Source organism: Mustela erminea, chromosome 1, assembly GCF_009829155.1.
Source record: "Mustela erminea isolate mMusErm1 chromosome 1, mMusErm1.Pri, whole genome shotgun sequence".
Classification (NCBI taxonomy): Eukaryota; Metazoa; Chordata; class Mammalia; order Carnivora; family Mustelidae; genus Mustela; species Mustela erminea.
Window position 1 is genome coordinate 139582498 of NC_045614.1, and position 27967 is coordinate 139610464.

Consider the following 27967-nt stretch of genomic DNA (forward strand, 5'->3'; position numbering starts at 1 on the left):
TGGTTCCCTAACGTTATTTTCTCTTATCATTTCAATGCTGCATATATATCCAGTTAACATGAAACAAAATTTTAATATTTGGCTCTTATAAGACATTTTAGGTGGCTCAACAGTAAGAGGGATGGAAGGAATCTTAGGATTCCAACCCACCTATTCTTACGTATGTTATCCAGACCCCAGTTCGTTTCTTCAACCACGCTAGAGAAAAAACAACAAAAAACGCACTACAGAGAAACCTAGCCCCTCTGAGCAGTTCCATTTACTCCACAAAGAGACACTGTGAGGCACGCAATTCTCCATTTAGCCAGGTCTCTCCCTACCCTTTCGGGACACCCTTGCCTGCTGATAAAGCCACTGCGTAAACTTCAACCCTCCTCCTCCCCCCTTCTGTCTGGCCCACGAAAGCAGTGGCATCGCACAATTCCTGGCCCCGAGGCTGAGCACTGCCCTTCCCCAAGGTAGCCACCAGCGCGGGCAGAAGCTGCGCCGTGCGATCACTCGGCTACCGGCGCAGGCCTGCCTCAACCAGCCCTCACGTGGCCGCAGGGGCCCAATCACCGAGGCCCACGCTTTCCAGACGGCCGCATGCGCTCATAGAGCCAAAGCTTGCGCGGCGCCCCGCCCAGGCCGCATGGTGCTTCCGCGTTAATTCTCCCCTGAGGTCCCGGTCACCGGAGTTGCGGGTTCCTAGTAAGCGTTGTTTCCAAAGGCGGCCTCGGGAGCATGCCCTGATTGGCTCGCTCTGGAAGCGGGGACAGGACTCATTTGAGTCTAGGACCACTTCCTGAGGCGCGAGGCAGGAAGTTATCTGGTCTCTCTGGAGTCCTGTGGAGAAAGTGCTGTCTGCTGCAGTTGTGGCGGCGAGAACAGGAGGTGGGTCGGGAGACTGGCCATTCGGTCTCGCCGCAGCCAAGGGCCCGTTTCCATCGTAGCACCACGGCCCTCTTCTCCAGCCCCGAGCCCGGCGCGGCTGCCCGGGGGGCTCCTTCAGGCTCCTTGACGCTGGTCCAAGGGCCATCTACCTGGGCATCGCCTGGGCCTCCAGCCGGGGGACTGACTCCCGGCTTCAGCTCCCGGGGCCACTGTAAGAAGTTTCCTTATCACCCCTCGCCCTGTCCTCCTCCTCCCTGAACCATCGGGACCCTGGTCCAGAGCGATAGCCTTGGACCTGGGACTAGGCGCTCCAAGACGCTCAGCCCCGGCACCCCACAGACGGGGCTCTGCATCGTCTCTGATATGTCACCCACCATCTCCCACAAGGACAACAGTCGGCAACGACGACCAGGGAATTTCAGCCACTCTCTGGATATGAAGAGCGGTCCTCTGCCGCCAGGCGGCTGGGATGACAGTCATCAGGAATTGGTGGGCGGGGAAGGGGACCGAGAAGCTTTTCTGCGGGATACCGGCACGGGTGACTTCTCAAAACCCCCACGGAGCTGCCGGGCCGAATTAAGCAGCATTTTGCTGCTGCTTTTTCTTTACGTGCTTCAGGGCATTCCACTGGGCCTGGCGGGAAGCATCCCACTCATTTTGCAGAGCAAAAACGTTAGCTATACAGATCAAGCTTTCTTCAGTTTCGTCTTTTGGCCTTTCAGCCTCAAACTGCTCTGGGCCCCGCTGGTTGATGCAGTTTACTTTAGGAACTTCGGTCGTCGCAAATCTTGGCTTGTCCCTACACAGTACATACTGGGACTGTTCATGATCTATTTATCCACTCAAGTGGACCGTTTGCTCGGCAACACTGATGGCAGAACGCCCGATGTGGTCGCTCTCACTGTGACATTCTTTTTGTTTGAATTCCTGGCCGCCACTCAGGACATCGCTGTGGATGGCTGGGCGTTAACGATGTTATCCCGGGAAAACGTGGGTTATGCTTCTACTTGCAATTCAGTGGGCCAGACAGCGGGCTATTTTTTGGGCAATGTTTTGTTTTTGGCCCTTGAATCTGCCGATTTTTGTAACAAATATTTGCGATTTCAGCCTCAACCCAGGGGAATCGTTACTCTCTCAGGTAGTGTATTTAAGCTATTATGCGGTTAGGTTTATTTTACGTTTACGAATCCTGTTGACAGAGTGTGTGACGCGTTGAAGGCAATCTCGAAATTTAATTTGCTGGGAATTTTTTTGTGGGAGATTATCCAAGGTTAAGTTTTCTGCTAAAATGAGCTTCAGCCAGAATGAGTACAGGAAAGCAGTCATAATTGATGAGTACCCTGCAGTGAGCAGGGAGAGACAGCTCATCCAGTAACACCGTTGTGTGATGACAAACAAAACCGCCAGTCTAGGAAGCTGTTGACACTTGCTTTATACATAGATGCACATTTTTTAGAAGTCTGGCTAGTGTGAAGACATGTATCCAGCCCAACTCCTGTGGTTTACGTTTTCCTTTTATTGGATTGATACTTCTAATTCTGGTTCATTTCTGCCTTTACTGGTATACCAACAGTCCTCTTCTAGCCTTCTGGTGAATAGAATAGGGTTAATTTATTCAGCATTAATGAGTTGACAGAGTGACAGAGTTCTTAGGACCTCCTATGAATAAAGCAGAGTCCAACCCTCAAGAAATAGGAGAAATGAACATTTTTAGGGAGCTCAGGGTTGCTAGCTTGTGAGAGTCAGGCCTCACACTGCAGATAACATTTGACCTTGTTGAATTATAAAATTCCGTGAACTGAATAAGTGGAATTCTAGAATGCACAATGCCAGGTGAAAGTGCACTGAAGCTGAAAAGTACAAAAAGGTACAGGACAGTACCTGCCATGTTCAGAGTGCCTGAAGCAGTAATTGTGCGGACCAGGTTTGGAAAACAGTGATGAAAGAAAAGTTGTGACCCAGTTAGTAAGATTTTCTTGAATTGCTATGAGAAGAAGTTTGAAGTTTATCCAGTAAGCAATTTTGTGTAAGTTCTGCAGAATTTCTCCTTTTTCTGAATAAGTAAAATATATGTCCTTGGAAGGTTTTCTGAGTTGGTTTTTTTTTTTTTTAAGCTTTCCTAACAATTTGGAAACAAAAGTGAAAATTAGCAATATCAGGAATAATCTACATCAGGAATATGGTAGAATTCTTTATTCTGATAACAATGTATTTAAGTGATTCTCTTGAAATCTAAGCAGTTCAGCTTTCTCTCATCTTCCCAGTACTAGCTTAGGATTCCAGACAGGGTAAATGTCAGGGGTAGCTGTGTGGTGAGGGAAGTATAAGGGTTATATAATAATATTCCAGTGGTGTGGAGGATGGAGGGTTCACACCTGCACTACTCATCTCTTGAAATGTCCTGTAAGGGACTCTCTTATCTACCTCCTCAAACTGCTGTTGAGCTACTGCTACTGAAGAAATGATGATTATAATTTCCTTAATTGGTTTGGGGCTGAAAATGGTTGAGAGATACTGCTTTTAAACAGATTGGTCTCAAAGTGTTCTGGGGCCCCACTCCTGCTCTATGGATAATTCTCTGCCTGGAAATATTTTGTGAATGCATTGTATTAGCATCTTACTGCTTTTTATGCAACTTTTCATTTTGTACTGTGACTATTGATGTCACCAGAAAGTACTAATGAAATGATGTATTATTTAACATGGGAAAGCCTCACAGCAGATGTCAAGATTTAAGAGGTTGTGGTAACTAAATTACTGACTAGGTAAATTAGAGCTTTCTCTAAGTACAAGAATGATTGATAAAACATCATTCCACAGAATGCCATTATGCATTCAGTAGCCATGTTAATTATATCCTTTCTTAGTCACAACTATTCCCCAATGGGAAGATCAAAATTGTGCCATGTTGGATTTTTATTTACACTGATTTGTCCTTTAGAATAGCTGTTTGTTCTGTGAAATTTGAACTTTGTTTCCAGGAAATTGTAAAAATAGCTTAGTATTTAATTTTTTCTGTGTGTAGTAGACTTTTAGTTCAGACATTTTAGTGAATTAAGAGTTGAAGAGTTTTCATTTTCTTCTTTATGATTGTAGATATTATATTTATAGCTTTGATCTTTCTGGAACTTAGTAGCATTATAACAAAAAAGAAAGAAAGAAAGGAAGAAGAGAAAAGAGAGGAAAGGAAAGGAAGGAAGGAAAGAACAGCAGTTTTTAGGAATTTTAAGAGCACAGAAGGAATCATGAAGGAAATAAAATTGCTTAGGTAGTAAAAGAAGAGCTCAAACACTGAGGCAGATGTTTAGAAAAATCAGAAAATTATAAGCCTAATTATGAATTATAAAAATGAATTATGGCATATTTTAGAACTGTTATATATATTTTCTGATTAACGGTTTGTTTTGAGTTACATATAAATAGAAATGGAATATATTGAGAAAAGACAGTTTTGCCATTTAGAAAGCAGTAATCTAAATAATAAATTTAGGACATGAAGGATAAGATGAGAAAAATCCCTTAGAAACCAAACCTTGATTATGCTGAGATTGGCTTTTTGGTACGTTAGGGATCCAAGGCAGTCCTGAACTCAGAAGGGAGCTTTTTCTATCCTGCCCCCTTTGTTTTTCAGAGATCTTATGAGCAAAAAGAGACAACCTTTTGGGGCACCTGGGTGGCTCAGTGGGTTAAGCCTCTGCCTTCTGCTAAGGTCGTGATCTCAGGGTCCTGGGATCAAGCCCCGCATTGGGCTCTCTGCTCAGCAGGGAGCCTGTTTCCCCCTCTCTCTCTGCCTGCCTCTATGCCTACTTCTGATCTCTGTTTGTCAAATAAATAAAATCTTAAAAAAAAAAGAGAGAGAGAGACAACCTTTTGAGCTGCAAGAGGTGATGAAAGTAACCCAGAAGAACACAGATATTAAAACATAGTTTTATGACTTGGAAAGATAATATATTCCTTCTTTTTTTTAATAATTTAGATTCTGATTTGTATTTTTGGGAGCTGATTTTTTTTTAATTGAGTTAACATTGGTATTTAATAGTATTAGTTTCAGTTGTACAACATAATTCAGTTTTTGTATATAATACAAAGTGGTCACCACAGTAAGTCTAGTTACCATCTCAATTCATTCTTTTCTTTTTCAAAGATTTTATTTATTTAGAGAGAGATCTTGAGTGTGCACACAAAAGCTGAGGGGAGGGGGAGAGGGAGAGAGAATCTCAAGCAGACTCCCCACTGAGGCTGAAGCTTGTCATGGGGCTTGATCCCATGACCCCAAGATCATGACACAAGCTAAATCAAGAGTCGGATGCCAAACCAGCTGAGCTACCCAAACACCCCAGCCATCTCAATTCATTCTTATAGGTGAAGAAACTGAGGTCCAATGCCTAGTTGGAGGTAGAGATATAGGGTCCCCCCCCCACTATCTGAATGTAGAGCATTCTTAGAAAACTTGTAAGCTAAAATGGCATAAAGCAAAGAGTATCCACACTTTATTTTACAAAAGACCTACTAGTATGAAACTAGGGAAAACCTTGAAACCTAAATATAATTTGTGCTGATTGGGCTTTTCTACCAGAGAAAAGTAGCACTCTTAACTGCTTATGTCTAAAAACATCAGCCCACTTCTGGAATACCCGATGGCCTAGAAATGACAATAATTTTTTTGTTTTGTTTTTTAAGTGATCAGTGGCATTTATTCACTTAGTGACTGTTTGGTTCTAGCCATGTGATAGGTGTTAACATTTGAGAATTTTCAGCTCCCAAGGAATTTATAATGGGACTTGGCAAACCAAAATGCTAGAGTAGGTAGATGAACAATGTAAAGGAATCTCATGATTTGGTAGAGGACCGTAGGGTTTGGAGGGGCCAGTGATGACTTGAAAAGCTCATGCCTATCTAAGGGTGGGGAGCTTCAGTTTTCAATAAATTGGTGTCTTGTGGTGGTAGGATCCTAGGATTGCCAAATCTTATCAGTATTCAAGAGAAGCTGGAGCTTCCTTTTTTTGTTGCTTTTGTAATTTTAAAAACATTATTAGACTCAGATGAAATATGTCTTTAGATCTAATCTGTGAACTGGTACTCTTCTAGAAGCAGTGATAACAATAATGAATAGAAGTGATTGGGGTAAGGTGCGGGGTATTTGGGTTGGGGGCAGGTTAGTCTGATACTGGAGAAGAGAGCTAAACGTATTAGACCTTAAGAATTTGTTTGTCACAGGGGTGCCTGGGTGGCTCAGTGGGTTAAGCCGCTGCCTTCAGCTCAGGTCATGATCTCAGGGTCCTGGGATCGAGTCCCGCATCGGGCTCTCTGCTCAGCAGGGAGCCTGCTTCCTCCTCTCTCTCTCTGCCTGCCTCTCTGCCTACTTGTGATCTCTCTGTCAAATAAATAAAATGTTTAAAAAAAAAAAAAAAAGAATTTGTTTGTCACAGAAGAAGGCATGAACATACAAGAGTTAATCAGGAAAAAAGAAACTATTTTGAAAAAAACTGATGTTGAAAGAAAAGCCAATTAAACTGGCAATGCATATACCTAATACAGTATTTGTAAGGTATTCTTAGAACTCAGAAGAGAACAGGACCTATTAATTCTTACTTAGTGACAATTTTTTTTGTCATGCTTTATGAAGCAGGACTCAGTATTATTTTTTGCATGACCAGAAATGCTGTTTAGAATATGACCAGGACTAACCCATTTCTAGATAGACCAGGTATTTTTAAATAGGCTGTAAAATATTCTTTAGCATGTACATTTAGACTTAAAATATTTTCCTGCATTCTCAGAAGGTAAAATTATAGAGGTAGATAACAGATGGGCAGTTGCTAGAGACTGGATGAGGAGAAGGTGAGTTTAAGTGGATGATAGTATGAGGGAGTTTTGGGAAGTGATGGAACTGTTCTGTATTTTGATTATGGGGTGGTGATTTGAAATTTATATATGTGTTAAAATTCATAGAACTGCAAACCAAAATAAATTTAGTTTTACTGTATAATAATTTTAGGAGTCTTTATAAAAATTAAAAAAAAAAAACCTAATCCATTGCCTTAAAAGCCAATCTCTGGGTAAATATCATACAAAGTATGTGATATAAAATCCTTGAATTTAGCTATCATTTTGCTTTGAATGGGACAAGTTCATAAATCTGGTGGATCTTACATCTCTAGACACACATTTGTCTAGATCTTATTTTCAAATATTGAGACCCTAGTAGTAAAGTGAGAAAAGTAGAGGAATACTAGGCCTAGTAGATTGAGGAAGGATTAGATATTAAAAACTGGAGCCCACGCGCCAAAAAAGGTCTTAAAGCCTTTTCTGTTTTTAAAACAAGGCAAAGGAGAAATGATACTATGTGCTTTCTTTGTCCAGTAAAGAACTGTGGGATTGGTTTTGTTTGGAAAAGTCAATTTAGTCTACGGCCATACCACCCTGAACGCGCCCGATCTCGTCTGATCTCGGAAGCTAAGCAGAGTCGGGCCTGGTTAGTACTTGGATGGGAAAAGTCAATTTATAAGATATACTCTAAGCCAAAAAATTATTTGATTTTATTTGGCATATATTTTACTCTGAATTTCACTTCTGCTTTTATTGAAATTTATGTAGAGGCCAATTAAACTGGCCTTTATTATACATTTATGAATGATAGAATCATAGAACCCCTCTAATTAAAAGCAGTCTCCTACTTTTCATTTATAGTCTTCCTGAAAACTAATTTGAGAAAGCAAAATAGACTTACCTTATAAAAGGAGATGTTCTGTTCCTAGAAAATTAGAAATAAAGAATATAAAACTCTGATTATACCTATTTTTTAAAGACACAAACTTAGATAAATCTGGCATTTTATACATGTTCTTTATATATTTTTTATAGAATCTGTTTTTAAGTAATTTCTACACCCAGTGTAGGATCCAAACTGACAACCCTGAGATGAAGAGTCATAGGCTCTATTGACTGAGCGAGCCATTGTGCCCCATATGTGTTCCTTAATTTCATTCTTTTAAAAAAATTACTTCATATTTATAAATTTGGGTTTATATTTTACATTGTATATACTGTATTAATATAGGTGGTCACAAGTATATAATTTATATATGACTGTGCATGCTATAATATTTTTATGGATAGGGTACACATAAAAAAGCAAGATGTTATTCTCGTCCCCATTTCTATTCCTTGCTTTGGTGTTATCTAAGAATTTTTTTTTTTTTTTTAATCATTCTTTCTCCGCTCTTTTGATCACAGTCCTTGCTGGCAAAAGTCCAGTGGTGATCAATTAAAGCTACAGAATAGGTGATTTCAAAAATACCTAAAGATTTCTGTCTTTTTTGGTTGCTTTGTATTATCTTACATTTGAGACCTACATTTCTTACTTTTCACACAGTTTTAGAATTTTTGTGTTCTTTTTTTTTTTTAAGATTTTTATTTATTTATTTGACAGACCGAGATCACAAGTAGGCAGAGAGGCAAACAGAGAGAGAAAGGAGGAAGCAGGCTCCCCGCCGTGCCGAGAGCCTGATGCGGGCTCCATCCCAGGACCCTGGGATCATGACCTGAGCCGAAGACAGAGGCTTTAACCCACTGAGGTGCCCCTAGAATTTTTGTATTCTTAAAAAAAAAAAAAAAGAACCTTTGCATTCTTAAATTTCCCATTTTTTTAAACTTATTATTTTAAAATAATTATGGATTCACAGTAGGGCAGAGAAATGTTGAGTGAAATCCCACGCACCCTTCCCCAGGCTCCTCCACTGTTAACCTCTTACATAAGTATAGTACAATCTCAAAACCAAGAAATTGACGTGGGTACCATTCATACAGTTATTTAGATTTCACCAAATTATTACAGGTACTCATTTATATTTGTATGTGTGTGTGCATAAGAGTAACTCTATGTAATTTCATCACATGTGTAGCCTTGTATAATCACCATTATCACAATGATGATACTCAACTGTATTATCACCACAAGACTACTTTTTTTGTTGCCTGCATCCCTAACCGCTGGGAGCTACTGATCTGTTTGCCATCTTTATAATTATGTTTTTTCAGAAATGTTACAGGAATGAAATCATGCAGTATGTATCTTTTGGAGATTAGCTCTTTTCAGTTAGCGTAATTTCTTTGAGCTTCACCCAGGTTGCATCTATCAATGATTTGTTGCTTTTTATTGCTGAGAAGTATTCCACTTCTTAGACATACCATGGTTTATTTCATCACCCTTCCATTGGAGGGAATCTGAGTAGTTTCCGGTTTTGGGCTATTTAATGTGAAAATAAGTCTTCATTTCTCTGAGATGAATGCCTGAGTGTGCAAAGGCTGGTTTCTGGTAAGTCCATTTTTAGTTTTAAAAGGAACTGCCAACCTTTTCTCCAAAATGGAATGGAAATACCATTTTATCTTCCTATCAGAAATATATAAAAGATCGATTTTTCTCTGCATCCTTGTCAGCATTTGATGTTACCATCATTTTTCATGTTAACTTTTCTGATGTATTCTTCATCTTCATGGGATGGTTTGGAACGTTTGTCTGCTGTTTTATAAAAGTCTAAATTCAGCTCACAAAAAATGATTTTAGGGGTGTCAGGATATAGGTTATACAAAAGCTGAATGCAAGAACCTATCATAACATCAGAGTAGAGATATATGATATATGTTTAATATTTTAATTAAAATCCATTTTAGGATTTTGTGCCTGGCCAGAACATATTTTAAAAATTTAAAGAGTGATTTACTTTTACCTGGTGATGGAGGCACAGTGTTAGCATAAGATGGGAACACTAAATCTATTGATTTCTCAGCCTTGCATTTTGGGCAGAATTTGAGCCCAAATTTTCAGACAAGATGGTCCTTAATAGTAAGATAGCTGCTTAATCCAGTCCTTGATTGAAGAAACAATCTCTTCTACTCCAGAGGAAAACCTAACATTGTTGGAGTTAATGAAAAGGTATGTGATCTCAGGATGCCTGGGTGACTCAATCTTTAAGTATCTGCCTTCAGCTCAGGTCATGATCCCAGGGTCCAGGGATCGAGCCTGCATTGGGCTCCCAGCTCAATGGGAAGCCTGCTTCTCCCTCTCCCACTCCTCCTGTTTGTATTCCCTCTCTCGCTGTCAGATAAATACATAAAATCTTTTAAAAAAAAAGGAAAGAAAAGAAAAGGTATGTGATCTCAAAAATAGCTTTATCTTCCTAAGGGGTTAGGAAAAATAAGAGATTAGGAAAAATAAGGGGTTAGGAAAAATAAGAGATTAGGAAGCGAAAAAAAAATTCGCTTTATATTTACTTGATTTTTGCATTATATGCTATCTTTTAACATCCTAATCCCCAAATCAGATATGACTATATATATTATATAGTTAAATAGCATTTTCTGTGAGGGCTGTACAACAGCATGGATATTTTGAGTAAATGCTTCAGAGAGAGATTTGTGGCACAGAAAAGTCTATTTCGTTTAAGACTCAGCCAGTGACCCAGGGCCAATCATACTGTTTCTCTTTCAGTTTCCTCCACTGTGAAAGTGAGAGTGTAGGACTGGATGATGGGTGTCTAAAGTCCTTTCATGCTTTAACTTGTGAAATAGATTGCTGTGCGAAAAGCAAGAAGGTGAAAGGAAGGCCTAACTTTTGGAACAAACTGAAAGTTTGCTTTCCTGTCACTGACTTCTGAAGGACTGAAGTTAATTTCCGTAGTGTGAGAGGTCCAGGGAGAGAGAATTTGATCTGAGTCAAGGATATCAGACAATGCTTCCTAATCTGTCTCTTATGGTGGTAGCAGAGAGTGAACCTATACCTAATTGAAGGGTCTGGGGACATAGTCCAAAGCCTTAAAAGTCATGAAAGCTTTTTGTAGTCTGATGTTTTATCTTTAAAAATTCTTGGAAATTTTGCCTTCCCTCTATGTATGTATATTTTTTTCATTAACAAGGCTTCCCTCTAAACTATTGAGTAAAGTGAGCTCTTTAAGAAGATGCACCATGTTTATTTATACTATGGGTTTGCGTACCCTTTGTCATACTACTGTATGGGGAGATAGAAGTGGGGAAGGGGAGTACAAGTATGCTGAAGTATCTGTGTTCCACACTTTGTGGTTGGAGCTAAGATGGGTATCTTCTCAGGCATATGTGGTTGATAGGAAAGAGAGCCTGCTTGCTATAGATAGGTGTTGTCTGAGCATCTGGGTAGTACATTGGAAAACATTATTGCTTTAGGAACAGATCTGAGTTTAGACCCACCTCTGGCACTTTGTGAACTGTAATACTGTTTCATTGTGTATAAAGTGAAATAATAATACTTGGAGAGTGAGATTTAGTGCACTGTCCTATGTTTCTGTTTCGCTTTGACATAATAGGCACTCAGGTGCTAGCTATTATATTCTTCTTGGTTAGGTGAATTGGCACATGCTTTTAAATTTTGCATTCATGGAAGTACTAGATAAGATCTAGTAGCCACTTATGAATACTTAGTTTGACTTATGGTCTTTGCCTAAAAATCCTGTATATGAAACTTGCACATCAGCTTTGACATCTTAATACACACACACACACACACACACACACACACACACACATCATACTGCTTTTACAGATGAAACACGTAAATCAAATTTAACTGAAATGTTAGTAGTGAAATACTTAGATCACTTTTGGTAACTATCTTTACAATGGTTGGTATATCATCAGTCTATGGATATTCTCTAGCATCAAAGCAGTGTTAATAATAACTAGCAGTCTAGTGATTATTACCGTTTTTGGTAATTGTGTTCAGAAAACCTATTAATATATTTTCTGGCAGTAGTCAAGTCTCTTTTTCTGAGCTATTAGCTTCATTCTTCTCTCTGTGTGGGCTGTTGGGAAAGCCTTTGAATGAGAGCTCTGAAATGATGCATTGTCAACACCTTCTTTTTATGTGTACTGTTACTTTATCCAAAGAGCACATAGAAATTAGAAATAATTTTACCTGCAAACAGCATTGAAATCTGTTTAACTTGTCCTTATGTTTTTCTCCTGGTATTGAAGTTTAGATTCTAGGTGAAGATTTTGTTCATGAAAATTGGGAGAATATACTAAGCAAACTTAAAAATGTTTTGCTTAGTGAACTGGAACTCTTGAAGTAGCATATAACTTAAAATTAAAATAATAATTTTTAATCCACGTTTAACTAGAGACCATTAATTGAAATTTCTAGTGACAGTGGAAGTAGCATAGTTCTTTTTTTTTTTTTTCAGTCTTTCTTTCTTTCTTTCTTTCTTTCTTTCTTTTTTTAATAGTAGACTCTATGCCCAGTGTGGAACCCAACACAGGGCTTAAACTCAAGACCCTGAAATTAAGACTAAGCTGAGATCAGGAGTCAGACTCTTAACTGACTGAGCCACCCAGGTCCCCCTCAGGATTTCTTAAATTGCTAATTTAAACCAAATGGTGAATAAAAAATTTCTGAATGAGAATCGTATTATAGATGAAATACTGTAAACAGGCCATTGTTTGTCACATTCACAGAATTAAGAATGCAAAAATAACAAAAAGTAGCCTCACTTAAAAGAATAATCTTAAATTGTTGTTCATTCCTTTTGAACCAGATTGTAAAACACTACATTAACATAAACTAGAAATTATGTTATTTTGATGAACCTTAAGCATAAGACTTGTATATATGGCTGCATTTTTTTTAAATGGATATCTTTGTGTTTAAGAATGTTTCATATTTTTCTTTTCATAACTAAAATTAATTTAAAAAATAAAAATAGGGATGCCTGGGTGGCTCAATGGGTTAAGCCTCTACCTTTGGCTCAGGTCATGATCCCAGGGTCCTGGGATCTAGCTCTGCATCCGGCAGCAGGGAGCCTGCTTCCCCCTCTGGCTGCCTGCCTCTCTGCTTACTTGTGATCTCTGTCTATCAAATAAATAAAATCTTTTAAAAAAATAAAAAATAAAATTTATTATAGATTTATTATGGTGGAGAATTCACTCCAGAACATGTTTCTATATTTTTTTAAAGATGTTATTTATTTATCTGAGAGAGAGAGAATGAGAGTGAGCATGAGAGGGGGAAGGTCAGAGGGAGAAGCAGACCACCATCCCTGCTGAGCGAGGAGCCCATATATATTTGAAGACTTTGAGCTTCTTTAATTTGCATAATTTGAATAGCAGAGACTTTGTTTTGGTTAGGCTTGTGGTGACTAAATAATTAGCCAATTCTAGTAGAGTCTTCAACATTAAAATAATCATTATATAGGCAGTATAAAATAATGGAAAGAATATGAAACCCAAATTTAGAAGATTTAGGTTTAAATTCTGCCTCTAATTATTTGACCTTTGGCAAAGATTTAAATATTCTGAGCTTCTTTTCCTTATGTCTAACTGCATAGTAATAATACCTGCCTCACATGTTTGCTATGAAAATCCAATGAGATAACACAAAAAAGGAAGCATTTAAACAGTAAGTTGAGGGGCATCTGGCTGGCTTATTTGGTAGAGCAAGGAACTCTTGATCTTGGGGTTGTAAGTTCAAGCCCCATGTTGGGTATAGAGATTGCTTAAAAATAAAATCTAAAAAAAAAAAAAAAAAATAGTAAGGTGGTCTAAAGTAATTGGTCTAAACAATTCCATTTGCCTCCATCATAAGTGAGGTTCAAGTTGTAGTGGACGCAGCGGTTAGCTTGCAGTTAGCACAGCAACAGAGCAAGACCATTAGATAGGAAAAACCCTGAGTATAGAGTGCTTGCTCTCCTTGTTTTTGAAAAAAGGTGAATAGGCGCCATATAGTCATGCTATATGAGCATAGAATGAAAAGTAAACAAATGTAAAACTGACTACAGTTCTAGAATGTTAGAACTAGTAAGCATCTGGGATTTTCTAGCCAAGTCCTCTTATTTTACAGATGAAGAAACTAAGACAGGGTTATCCAATAAGCTTTGTAGTAGCAAACAAAGATGCAATTCTTAGGGTGGTTAAGGAGATACAGGTTTTGAAAATAGTTGTATAAAAGTTTGAAATCACAGTTTTACCACTGACTTAGAATGTAGCTTCAGGTAATGTAACCTAAGCCTATTTCTTTATCTGTAAATTGGGGCTTAGTTAACCTAATCTATTGGATCGTTGTAGTAAAGGAGATATACACTCAATAAATGGTGCCTCTAATATTACTATCACTTTTAATTATTGCACAGAACCTTTCTAACATTATTCACTCCCTCTGCTTGATTTGTTCAAAAAAGTGGCTAATGGCCAAGCTCTCTTTCACTGAAACAACCCAAACAGTACTCTTCATGTGTCGCCATTGTGCATGTACAAGTATGAGGAAATTCCTTCTCTGTCACACTATTGAAGCCTATTCTTTTTCTTTTTTTTTTTAAAGGTTTTATTTATTTAGTTGACAGAGACACAGCGAGAGAGGGAACACAAGCAGGGTGAGAAGGAGAGGGAGAAGCAGGCTCCCCGCTGAGCAGGGAACCCAATGAGGGGCTCAATCCCAGGATCCCAGGATCATGACCCGAGCAGAAGGCAGACACCTAACGACTGAGCCATCCAGGTGCCCCTATTGAGGGCTATTCTAAACAGATTAGAAACATTAAAAAGTTTTAAAAATAAAAGTTGGAAGATCTAATATAAATGAGCATCTGTTTACGTTATAATTTAATAAAGAACTGAAATGGCTTATATGCTTAAGTATCACTGATGGAGAAGAGCGGAGGGTTGTGAGTTTGAGTCCTACATTGGGTGTAGAGATTACACATATAAGTAAATAAATAAATAGATGGATAGGGTATAGACATTACATAAACAAACTTTTTAAAAAGAAGTATGACTGATAGATCTGATGGGATATGAAAATCATTGGTCATCCCTAGCACTTTCCTTGAAGAAAATGACACAACAGACTTGTTTTATTCACCCCACAAATGTCTGTATTCCTTTTCTTTTTCCTTGTTAAGTATCCCTGTCTATGTAGTATATGTTTAACTGAGGCAGGACTGTCTTGTTCATCTAGTATGCTCAGTATATTCCCTTGAACATGATTTGATCTTTTAACAGATTAGTGGAAGAAAAGTTATATATACAAAATTTGGTATCAATTCAGATAATGTCATTTCAAAAGTTAGTTATAGATGTTAACATTTTTAATTTCAGATTTCCTTTTTTTCTGGGGAACTGTATTTTTTATAACAACAACTCTAGTTGCCCTTCTGAAAAAAGAAAACAAAGAAGTATCAGTAGGAAAAGAAGAAACCCAAGGAATCACTGATACTTACAAGTTGCTTTTTGCAATTATAAAAATGCCAGCAGTTCTAACATTTTGCCTTCTGATTCTAACTGCAAAGGTAAGAGACTTATTATAAAGCAAATGTACCACCCTGTAATAATTACCAATATCATGAAATACTTCGATTGCCTTTTCATATCATAAGTTCCTTTCCACAACTATTAGTATGTAACAGTAAAAAACAGTACTTTCTGTTTATTAAATTTGTTTTAAAAGGTGTGATGATATCAAATCTGATTTCAAAGTAATCTAAACATCTTGGAATCTTGAAAAGAATTAAGTAAATTAGAGAAATTCTAATAAATGTGAAATTTAATGAATGATATTAATGCTTGGTGTGGAAATGAATGCCTTGAAAAAAAAAAGCTCCCTTCTGTTATAATGAATGTACATTTAATGTCAGAGGTATTATAGTTGGAAATATAGGAGTCTATTTAAAAATGAATTGACTTATTTTTTTAAATGTCGAAAGGAAATATGCTGTAAATAAATGGGGATTTTGGTAGCTCTTATTTTACTCTTTATGTTTTCTATTTTAAGATGTCCTAATTTAAAAAAAAGTCCTGGGGCGCCTGGGTGGCTCAGCGGGTTAAGCCTCTGCCTTCAGCTCAGGTCATGATCCCGGAGTGCTGGGATCAAGTCCCACATCGGGCTCTGCTCAGCAGGGGGCGTGCTTCTCTCTCTCTCTCTCTCTCTCTCTCTCTCTCTTTCTCTCTCTCTCTCTCTCTCTCTCTGCCTACTTGTGATCTCTGTCAAATAAATAAAATCTTTAAAAAAAAAAGAAGTCCTAATTCTATAGTCCAAAAACATTTTAAAGATATTATGCTAGAGGAAATGTATATTTAATTATAGTAAGATATTGCTGGTATTGGAATTAATATTCCTAAAACCTTAGTCCATTATAGGAGTTTCATATTATGTATCTATCTTTATAAACACTTTACAGTTACCTTTTGACAACCCTGAAGTAAAAATTGGAGCCTCATTGTTTTTGAAATAGTGAATTTTTTCCCCTAATGATAAGGGGGGTTACATTTTAAGGAAACATTAGGAAGGTTAAACTTAAGGAACTCAAGATTCAACTTTAGAACATAATGAAAGGTTCAAGGAAGATAGTAATATTCTCTAATTATATCATTTAGAGGTAATCATTACTAACACTTTTGGTGTATTTCCTTCCAGCCCTCTTTTTCTCCTGTGTGTGTCTGTGTGTACATGTTATATGTGTGTGAGTGTGTGTGTGTATACACACTTTATATATATAAATATAATTAATAAGTTATAATCGACCTTAATAATAGGAGATATCTGTAGTACACATATCTAACAAAACACCCAGGATATACAAAAATTCTACAAATTGGAAAAAAAAAAGAGGCAGCTCTGGATATTTAAATGTCCAATAACTGTATGAAAAGATGCTCAACCGCTTTAGTCATCATTGAAATGCAAATTATAACCATAAGGAGATGTCACTATACACCCACCAGAAAGGTTAAATATGAAAGGACAATATATGTCTTTGCAAGGCTGTGAAGCAATTGGAACTCTTTATATATTTATATACATACAGATATGCATGTAAATAAAAGTGGAATTGGATCATATCATATATAATTTTTATCTCTTTTTTTGGTCTTATTACCCCATATTCCTTATCATTAAATGATTTTTGGAAACATACTTTTTAGGGGCACCTGGGTGGCTCAGTCAGCTAGGTGCCCAACTCTTGATTTCACTTTAGGTCTCCATCTTAGGATCATGAGTTCAGGTCCCATGTTGGGCCCCACACTGGCCATGGAGCCTACTTAAGAAAGAAAAGATACTTTAATAGCGATTTAATTATTACAGTGTATAGATTTGCTGTAATTTACTCATTTTTTTTGTTGTATATTTGCTTATGTTTTTTAATTATAAAAATGCACTAGTGAATATTTTTGTGTATTTCCTTTTGGTAGATTCTTAAGTAGGCAATTAGTGGGTCAGTGAATATGATTGCCAAACTGCTTTGTAATAGATTACAATTACACTGTTGATAGTGTATAATGAGGTGCTTCAGTTACAGAATATAGAATCTTATATTCCCTTTTATTTATTTGTTTTTTTATTTAAAAGATTTTATTTATTTATTTAAGAGAGAATGAGTGAGAGAGAGCATGAGAGATAGAAGGTCAGAGGGAGAAGCAGACTCCCCAAGGAGCTAGGAGCCCAGTGTGGGACTGGATCCTGGAAGTCCAGGATCATGACCTGAGCCGAAGGCAGTTGCTCAACCAACTGAGCCACCCTGGTGCCCTTATGTTCCCTTTTAAAGTAAACTTCACCAAAAGTAACATCTCTCCTGACTTATAATGTCATAAATTAGTTTTTTCTGTTTTTGAGTTGTTTTTTTTCTTTTTTTAAGATTTTATTTATTTATTTGACAGACAGAGATGACAACTAGGCAGAGAGGCAGGCAGAGAGGGAGAGAGGAGGAAGCAGGCTCTACGCCGAGCAGAGAGCCCAATGTGGGGCTCCATCCCAGGACCCTGAGATCATGACCTGAGGTGAAGGCAGAGGCTTTAACCCACTGAGCCACCCAGGCGCCCCTGCTTTTGAGTTTTATAATAAATGGAAATTTATAATAAATAGAGACATTTTTATGTCTGGCTCTTGTATCTCACTAAACATTATATTTGTATAATTTATCCATATTATTATTTATAGCAACAGTTTATTCATCTCATTGCTTATAATATTCCACTGTATTAATATGCTGTAGTTTATTCATTCTATCAACAAGTGTTTAGTAATTTTCTACTTTTATGAATAGTACTTCTATGAATATTCATTCACCTTACTTTTGGTGAACATCGATACACATTTCTGATGGGTAAATACCTCAGAATGGAATTGCTGGGTCATAAGGAATGCTGTAGATACTGCCACACAATTTTCCAGAGTGGTTGTTTCCATTTTCCCTACTTCCAACAATGTAAGAGAGTTCCAGTTGCTTCACAGCCTTGCAAAGACATATATTGCCCTTTCAAATTTAACCTTTCTGGTGGGTATATAGTGGCTTCTCCTTAATGGTTATAATTTGCATTTCCCTGATGACTAAAGCAGATGAGCATCTTTTCATATGGTTATTGGACATTTAAATATCCAGAGCTGCCTCTTTTTTTTTTTCCAATTTGTAGAATTTTTGTATATCCTGGGTGTTTTGTTAGATATGTGTACTATAGAAATCTCCTACTGTAGCACTTTTAAGATAAAATAAATGTTGAAGTCAGTTTGTATACCTAATTTTTACAAAGAGAATGGGTGAAATGTAGTGAATTCTTTTGTGGATTTAAGTAAAATATCTTTGGCCTTTAGTTTTTCTATGGTGAAATTTGCCCTTTGGCTCCATTCCAAGAAGTTAAAGTACACACAATCACCATTTCTTTAAAGAATGTTGGTTTTATGGTTTTGGGGTTTTTTTAATATTTATTTATTTATTTGATAGAGAGAGATCACAAGTAGACAGAGAGGCAGGCAGAGAGAGAGGGAAGCAGGCTCCCTGCTGAGCAGAGAGCCCGATGCGGGACTTGATCCCAGGACCCTGAGATCATGACCTGAGCCGAAGGCAGTGGCCTAACCCACTGAGCCACCCCGCCCAAGAATGTTTTTTAATAAAGCTTCACACTCACGGAAAATTTGCTTAGATGGTTGAAAGAATTCCCATATTTCATTATTCAAATTCTCTAATTGTTAACAGTTAGTTCCACTTTCTTTATTCTGTACATTTGTGCTCTATTACATATTTCTTCTGATATTAGAGTATTCTGTACGTACTATGCTCCTTTACCCATAAATACCTTGAGTATTTATTTCCTAAGAACAAGGGTTTTCTATTCCAAGATACAACCTACTCAAAAATTAAGGAATTTAAATTGATACAATACTGTTATCTCATCACAGTCTATACCCAGATTTCACCAGTTGTCCCAGTAACAACCTTTATAATTTTACTCTTCCCTGGTCAGGGATCCAGTTCAGAATCACACATAGAATTTAGTGGGTATCAGCCTTTTTTTGTCCTTCATGACCTGGATGTTCTAAATTTTTCTGTGGAGTGGCCTTCCATTTATGTCTGTCTGATGTTCCTTCATGTTTAGGGTCAGGTAATGCAAATATGTCAGGAATATCACCCAAGTAATATAGTGGTGACTTTGGGGAATTCTATGAGAAGCCTTATCATGTCCCTTTATCCCATTAACTGTTGTTAACTTTGATTACTTTGTTAACCCATTATAAAGTTATTATTTTTCTTTCTGTAATTAAAAACTAATTTATAGAGAGATACTTTGAGACTCTCTAAATACCTTGTTTCACCCCAAATTTTTACTCACTACTTTGAGCATCCTCTTTTTTGTTTGTTTTTAAAAATTGAACTATAGCTTATCTTCCCCTTCATTTTATTTAACCCTTTAGGTAGAATGTTGTCTCAAAATTACTTTTGAAATGTTAGATGACTTTTAGAAATTTTATTATGATCAGTCAGAAATCATTAAAAATGTGTATATGTGGCAGTGATGCTTCATTTTAACCAGATTTTATTTGGAGTCAATTAAAGACTCTTTAAAGCTTAAAACATATTAATCAGTAAGTTGGGATTTGAATACTGTTTATTGTAAGAGATTGAACTTTTTGAAATGGAAATTAGTTGTAAGTGTTACCATCTGCGTTTCCTAAAAGTGCTGAATTTTCAGTTGTTGTCACTGAATATTGTCAGTAGACCTTAGGATAAAGTATGTCTTCTGTAACTTGATTGTTGTACCAGATAGAATAATATATTTACTTGTAACTGCTGTAAATCAATAATGAGATTGAGGTTCTTGAAGAACTTACATATGCTTGGGGAAGATATTTTGTAAATCACAAATGAAAGTATTTTTTTGTTTTTATATTGCAGATTGGTTTTTCAGCAGCAGATGCAGTAACAGGACTGAAATTGGTAGAAGAAGGAGTACCCAAAGAACATTTAGCCTTATTGGCAGTTCCAATGGTTCCTTTGCAGATAATATTGCCTCTGATTATCAGCAAATACACTGCAGGTCCCCAGCCACTAAACATATTTTACAAAGCCATGCCCTACAGGTAAAAATGAAATAAAACCTTACTAAATAAGAAAAGTTAAATGAGGAGCATTCATCAGTATCACCAATAACTGTGTTAAGTATATATGGAAAAGACTTGGAAAGCATCTTTTTTTTTTTTAAAGATTTATTTATTTATTTATTTATTTGGAAGACAGAGATCAGAAGTAGGCAGAGAGGCAGGCAGAGAGAGAGGAGGAAGCAGGCTCCCTGCTGAGCAGAGAGCCCGATGCGGGGCTCGATCCCAGGACCCTGGGATCATGACCTGAGCTGAGCCGAAGGCAGAGGCTTTAACCCAGTGAGCCACCCAGGCACCCCTGGAAAACATCTTTAACTTCAATATCATTTATATGCACTTTTATCTCTTCCTAACCTCCTAACAGTTTTTAAATAATAGGCTACTTTCACATAGTAGGCATACAGATTTCTGTTTTTGTTGTTATTTTTTAACCTAAAATGGAAGTCAACTCCAGGTTTCTTCTTTTTCTATAGATTGTTGCTTGGATTAGAATATGCTCTGCTTGTTTGGTGGACTCCCAAAGTGGAACATCAAGGAGGATTCCCTATATATTACTATATTATAGTGCTGCTGAGTTATGCGTTACATCAGGTAAGCTTGCTGTGGTTTTCTCAGAAGTAAACTGTTTCTGGAAAATAAAGAAGACATTTTTCTGCAGTGGCCTTCAAATAATGATAATAAATTTTAAGGCTTAAGTATGAGTCTAACATTGAAGAGATTTTTTGACAGTGAACCTTAAATTGTAGCTTTTGATTTTTTGAACTCTATTTGTGGAGAGTTTCTTCATTTATTTTGTTCATTCAACCAGTATTTGTTATATTACAGAATTAATTCCAAAGCTAGTAATTATACTCTTCCTAAGTATTCCTCAGTCCATCCCTAGACTTGGGTTCTTTATTTCTTCTATTCCAGATGCCTTTTCTTTCTGAAAGTCTTGAGAAATAATGATGGCTACTGTGTGACAGAACCCAGGCTTTTGGTTTAGATTCTGTACTGCGAGTTAAGGCTTACTTTTTGTGATTTTGAAAGTTCTGTGTTAATCTGCTTTCTTTTTCTTTATTAGCTATGTTTGTAATCCCTAGCCTCACCTAAGCTGTTGCAGAATGGGGTTGTGTTCTGGGAGCAGGTGGTTCAAGTAAGCTGTAGACGCCCAGCAGTAAACTTTGGGACTTGAGTGCCTTTATTACAAATGTGTATTTAATAGTCACTTTTCTGTGGAACCTAGTTTAAACTCTTTGAAAATTATAATTAACAAACTCCTCACTTGTTTTTAACGGAAACCTAAAAGTGTGGCTACCAAGTAATCTCAATAATTTTTTACATGTAGTTGTATCATTTGGGAGAACTCCATAATGGATGTCCAACTAAATGTATGTTTAAAGGAGTGCTTTAACTTAATAAATGTTTCACTATCTGTGTAAGTAAAGGAAAACTACAGTGTAGTAGTCCAAAAATCATTTGTTTGGCTTTGGATTCGATTAGAAAATTTTCTAAAATGTAGCCAGTGATGCTCAGACAGCCAGATGCTTTCTGGGAAAAACTGTACAATGTCAAGTAAATTTGAGAAATGATACCTGACATAACCCCTCTTTATGTAGCATCTTAATCATCAATAAATATTAATTGGAAACCTATTCTATGCCAGAAACCATTCTAAGTGGTAAAATATAATAATAAATCATATCAAAATCCCTGTCCTTAGGGAGTTTATATCCTAAAGCCTTTTAGAGGCCTACAGTGAAAGGGACCTGTTGATTTTTTTGTGTAATTTAGTGTTTCTCATTCTTTTTTGACTGTGGAATACCTTTTTCTGTGAACGCCCTATGGAACAGTATTCAAAGGAAAGCTATTTTGGAGACAGAGTTTGTTTCTCTGTTTCTTTTTTTTTTTAAAGATTTTATTTATTTATTTGACAGACAGAGATCACAAGTAGGCAGAGAGGCAGGCAGAGAGAGAGGAAGGGAAGCAGGCCCCCTGCTGAGCAGAGAGCCCGATGCGGGGCTCAATCCCAGGACCCTGAGATCATGACCTGAGCCGAAGGCAGCGGCTTAACCCACTGAGCCAGTCAGGCGCCCCTGAATTTGATGTTCTTAACTCAGATTCCTTTTTTACAAAGTCTAATTTTGCTCAAGATGTTTGACATTTTCCTTGTAGGTTACATTGTACAGCATGTATGTTTCCATAATGGCTTTCAATGCGAAGGTTAGTGATCCACTTATTGGAGGAACATATATGACCCTTTTAAATACTGTGTCCAATCTGGGAGGAAACTGGCCTTCTACAGTAGCTCTTTGGCTAGTAGATCCCCTCACAGTGAAAGAGTGTGTAGGAGCATCAAACCAGAATTGTCGAACACCTGATGCTGTTGAGGTAAGTATGTTGTGATATTATTTTTATTTATTTATTTTTATTTTTTTAAAGTTTCCACCTATATATTTGGGAGACAGAGAGCAGGAGTCAGGTGAGGGGCAAAGGGAGAAGCAGAGCAGGGAGCCCGCTGAGGGGCTCGATCCCTGGATTCTGGGATCTTGACCCGAGTCGAAGGCAGTGCCCAACCAACTGAGCCACCCAGGCACCCCAGTATGTTGTAATTTTAGATAACATTAAGCAATAATTTTGTAATTTTAGATCACATAAATTTAGATAACATTAAGATATCAATTTTCAGGGATGCCTGGTTGGCTCAGTTGGTTGAGCTCCTGCCTTCAGATCTGGTCATGATCCCAGGGTCCTGGGATTGAGTCTCGCCTCGGGCTCCTTTCTTAGTGGGGAGCCTGTTTCTCCCTCTGCCTCCTCTGCCTGCTCTGCCTGCCCTATATGCTGCCGCCCCTGCTTTGTGCACTTTCTAACAAATAAATAAATAAAATATTTAAAAAAAAAAAAAAGGGGCGCCTGGGTGGCTCAGTGGGTTAAGCCGCTGCCTTCGGCTCGGGTCATGATCTCAGGGTCCTGGGATCGAGCCCCGCATCGGGCTCTCTGCTCAGCAGGGAGCCTGCTTCCCTCTCTCTCTCTCTCTGCCTGCCTCTCTGCCTACTTGTGATCTCTGCCTGTCAAATAAATAAAATCTTTAAAAAAAAAAAAAAAAAAAAGGAAGGTGTCCCTGGGTGGCTCAGTTGATTAAGCAACTGCCTTTGGCTCCGGTCATGATTCCAGGGTCCTGAAATCGAGTCCCACATCAGGTTCCCCCTGCTCTGCAGGGATCCTGCTTCTCCCTCTCCCTCTGCTGCTCCCCCTGCTTATGCTCGCTCTCTCTGACAAATAAATAATGCTAATTTTCAGGGGAACCCAGTTGGCTCAGTCTGTGGAGCTTGCCACTCTTGATCTCGGGGTTGTAAGTTTAAGACCCACATTGGGGGTCGCCTGGGTGGCTCAGTGGATTAAGCCTCTGCCTTCAGCTAAGGTCATGATCTCAGGGTCCTGGGATCGAGTTCCACGTCAGGCTCTCTGCTTGGTGGGGAGCCTTCTTCCTCCTCTCTCTCTCTCTGCCTGCCTCTCTGCATACTTATGATCTCTCTCTGTTGAATAAATAAATAAAATCTAAAAAAAAATTAAAAAGACCCACATTGGGTATGGGAATCACTTTATTATTATTATTTTTTAAAGATTTTATTTATTTATCCGAGAGAGAGACAGTGAGAGAGAGCATGAGCAAGGAGAAGGTCAGAGGGAGAAGCAGACTCCCCATGGAGCTGGGAGCCCAATGTGGGACTCGATCCCGGGACTCCAGGATCATGACCTGAGCGGAAGGCAGTCATCCAACCAACTGAGCCTCCCAGGCGTCCCTGGAAATTTCTTTAAAAAAAAAAAAAAAAGAAATATATTAATATTCTTATTTGCCTTTTAGAAGTACTATATTGTTTTGAAAAATCATACCTGTCTATAGTTTCTTTCATTCTTTTTTGTGTGTTTTTTTGTTAGATTTTATTTATTTATTTGACAGAGAGAGAGAGAGCACAAGCAGAGGGAACAGGAGAGGGAGAAGCAGGCTGCCTGCTGAGCAGGGAGCCCAATGTGGAGCTCAATCCCAGGACCCCCAGATCATGGCCTGAGCCAAACCAACTGATGCTTAACCAACTGAGCCACCCAGGTGTCCTTAGTTTCTAGTGTAGAGATCTCTGCATTTTTTTTTTTCCTGTCAGAACTGAGCTTATAATGCTCAGTAAGAGTAGCTCATTTGAAGACGCTTCTCAGCAAGGGAGGAATAGTCTCTCTCCCCTTTACCTTGAGGATTCTATACAATAGGCACTTAATAAGTGCATAATTAACAGCTGAATATTATAATGATAGAAAAAGGGAAACTCCATTGACTATTTAGATAACGATTATAGCCAGACCTGAATGGTTAGCACACTATTGTTAAATTATTTCAAATTAACATTAGCCCACTTCTAGGGTAGATTCATTGGAAATTTTCTTCACATTTCCCAAATTTGAAAAGCTGTATCTTCAAAATGGAATATGAGTATTGTTTATAAAAGCTGAAAATGTTTTTAATCCTCTTAGTAGCATTAGAAAAATTAAGGTATATTAGCCTATTTCACCATTTGAAGTGAATGAAATGTTGAAATTATTTAACAAAAATACATTTTGAAGGGATCCTGGTTGGCTCAGTGGGTAGACCCTTATGACACTTGATCTCTTGGTCCCTGCATTATGAGTTCAAGATCCATCCAGGTTTACTTAAAATGATAATAATAAAAACTAAATAAATAAAATAAAAATAAAAAATAAAAATAACTTTCTAAAGTATTTTTGGATTTTTTTATTAATCCCTTAACTACAAGTAGAAACATCTAACTTGCTGAATACTTCCATTTTGAAATTGTGAAATATTTATTATAATTTTACTTTTACAGCTTTGCAAAAAGCTTGGTGGCTCATGTGTTACGGCGCTGGATGGTTATTATGTAGAATCCATCATTTGTGTTTTTATTGGATTTGGTTGGTGGTTCTTTCTTGGTCCTAAATTGAAAAAATTACAGGATGAAGGACCATCTTCATGGAAGTGCAAAAGAAGCAATTAATTTGCATTCACTACTGGACATTCTAGGAAGGTAACTGTAGTTTTATTTTAATTCAGACAGTTATGATAATCAGTGCATGGGAGTATAAAATAAAATTTTAAACAAGGAAATTATTAATATAAAATGCCAAATGATTAAAAAATAGACTCTCTGTATAGTTGATTATATTTTCCTTGCCTTGTCAATGTATTTGAAGTTTACTTAAGGTCAGGAAATTGGTTCTAAAACAAGTTTTCTGGCCTTGTTATTTGATTTATATCTTTTTAATTTACTGACCAAAGTATGTTTTAACCTGCAGTGCAGTAGTCATGGGTGGTAACCATCCAGTCAAGTATTGTTATCAGTACTTATCATTGAGCTGTATTTAAAATTCTGGTACAATATATGAAATGGAACAGAGTTTGATATTCAGGTACTAATTACAGCCAGTCTGACCCTGTTGACAACTAAATTTTATTTTGAGTTGCAAATTGGTTAAATTCTATGTGGAATTTGCTGAGAAGAGAATGCAGACTACTGAAATGCCATTTTAGTTGTTATTTTTATGACCATAACCACATTGTACTAATGAATCTGTGTTAAAAAGACTATTTTAAATGTATTTCCTGCCTTTGTAAGCATTACAGATTTATATGAAGATTATTCAAACTATTTTTTATAAAATGAAAGCTAACGATTTTTAATTTAATGATTCCCTGTCCCCCTTTTTGGGGGAGATATTCTGATTCCTTGTTAACTTTTACCCTAAAGCTTGCATATGTTTTTGTCATAAGTGCTTCATGGCATACAGACAGCTCGTGAAGGGATCTAATTTAGTGTTGTATGTACGTTCATGGCAAAGTTTTGAAAATAAAAAATGTTTTACTCAAAGCAGTTTTTTTTATTACTGAGAGAGAAAAACAGTAAAGATTTTCAATTAAATAAAATCAAAATGAATAATACTATAATTTTAAAGACTAATGCTTAGAGAGAGAGAGAGACAAAGACATTTTGTGCCTTTGACAAGTTAAATTATGTTGTGGAAGAATGTTTCTTAATTAAGCACTTTACTAGTGAGAAAAGATCTCACAGTTACTTTATATAAAATCAGGTACTGTATTTCCACTTATTAAAACACAACCTTCTGTTTGTAAACTATAATATCTGCTGGAGGATTGATATCCCAGGAAGGTTAAGCTTTGGAATACGTTAACAATTCCCAACATATTATGTATACCAATAATAATGTTCTTTGCATTTTTTGTGTCATATACTACTCTGACTCTTTAGACATTATGTAAATCCTTCCAAAGATAAAGAAAAAGAAAGATTAAGTTGAGTCTGACTTAATTTTATCCTTGTGGGAAAACATATACTAATTTTTATTTTGTTAATTTTATAACATAGGTTGAATTTTAGAGTGGGGTTTTATATAAGTAATGGAGGATAAAATGGGTGGGAGAAAATGGCACTCAGCATCTGAAGAAAGATAGAGGCGGTTCTCTAGAACTCATGCATTGCCATTGGAAAGCCTTTGTTGGGCATCGATGTCAGATCCTGAAGAATCACCTGGAAAATCATCCTAGAAACAAGGAAGCTACACCAAACTGTAGTCTACCATACTTTGTCACATGGGTTGTCCATTATCATGTATTATAATCAGAATGTTTACTTGAATAAAGGAAAAAACCCATTTACTCTCATATGTGAAATGTATTTTGCTTTTTAATTTTTGGATTAAAAAGTTGACATTGCCATAATTATCTTTTGTTTCTTACCCATTCATATTACATATTTACATACTTTCAAACATACTTTGAAGTCAACCAATCTTTAATGATTTAAAGTATTAAAATCTGTTGTAAGCCTTTAACTGTAAGTTGAAAGCCATTAATTGCATTTGCTCTAGAAATTTTGAATAGTAGTCCTTTGGTTATTTGGGTACATTCTTGTAATGCATATCAAAAATGACTTCTTAACAGCTATGTGCAACTGTGTTGCATACATTGATCACTGATGGTATCTTACAAATGATCTACCTGAATCTGAGGATCTGTTCATGGTATATCAGTAGTACTAGAAAATACTACCCTTTTTTGCATATGTTTTTCTTTACTGATAGATCCTGATAAACTCTGCCCTCAAGTGTGGACATTAACTCCTCCAGTTAATGTATCATATATTTACTAGCTAATACTCTTATAAATCTCACAAGGTTATGATTAGCTACAACTAATAACAAAAATTCCTTCCTTTGTAAATATTTTAATTTTGCCTATTCAATCACACACACAAAAAGTTGTTCAATACCTAAAATAGATTTCTCTATTTTTTTAACTAAACCTTTGCGATATAAAATAAATCTGTTGTTTGATGTCTTCTCTTTATTACAAGGATTTTTATCCTAAGCAGATGTCATTGGGGCCTTCAAACCCCTGAATTGCTAGCAAAACTGGATATGTAATTACTTGTCTTTCTGGAGAGATCTCTTGTTAAAATCTTAAGTGGTCTGTGATCCAAAAAGTATAAGAACCGTGGCCTTATTGAATATGGGCTATGAATTGTAAACATAAATTTGAAATAATAGTTGTGAAACTAATTGTTTAAAGCATCCTAAAAACAATGTTAAAAGAAAAATCTATGACGAAAACTGGAAAATGTCTGCATTTGTAGTAGTGAACTTGAACCTTGAATGGTTTAGAGCAGG

At 37.0% G+C, this 27967-nt stretch overlaps 1 protein-coding gene across 3 annotated transcripts; it reads left to right on the top strand.

The window, feature by feature from the left end:
* The first annotated feature begins 480 nt into the window (after nt 1–480).
* SLC33A1 (solute carrier family 33 member 1) lies at nt 481–27967 on the top strand. Of its 3 annotated transcripts, XM_032344124.1 has the most exons (7): nt 501–2011; nt 14989–15179; nt 20055–20239; nt 20731–20848; nt 22412–22627; nt 25114–25311; nt 26668–27967. In XM_032344124.1, the coding sequence occupies exons 1-6, from the start codon at nt 1237–1239 to the stop codon at nt 25279–25281; spliced, it is 1653 nt and encodes a 550-aa protein (XP_032200015.1). In that variant the 5' UTR covers nt 501–1236; the 3' UTR covers nt 25282–25311; nt 26668–27967. The 3 variants fall into 3 exon arrangements, with proteins under 3 accessions (XP_032200019.1, XP_032200015.1, XP_032200008.1); XM_032344117.1 differs by having other exon boundaries at nt 25114–26965; XM_032344128.1 differs by lacking the exons at nt 14989–15179; nt 20731–20848 and having other exon boundaries at nt 481–2011; nt 25114–26965.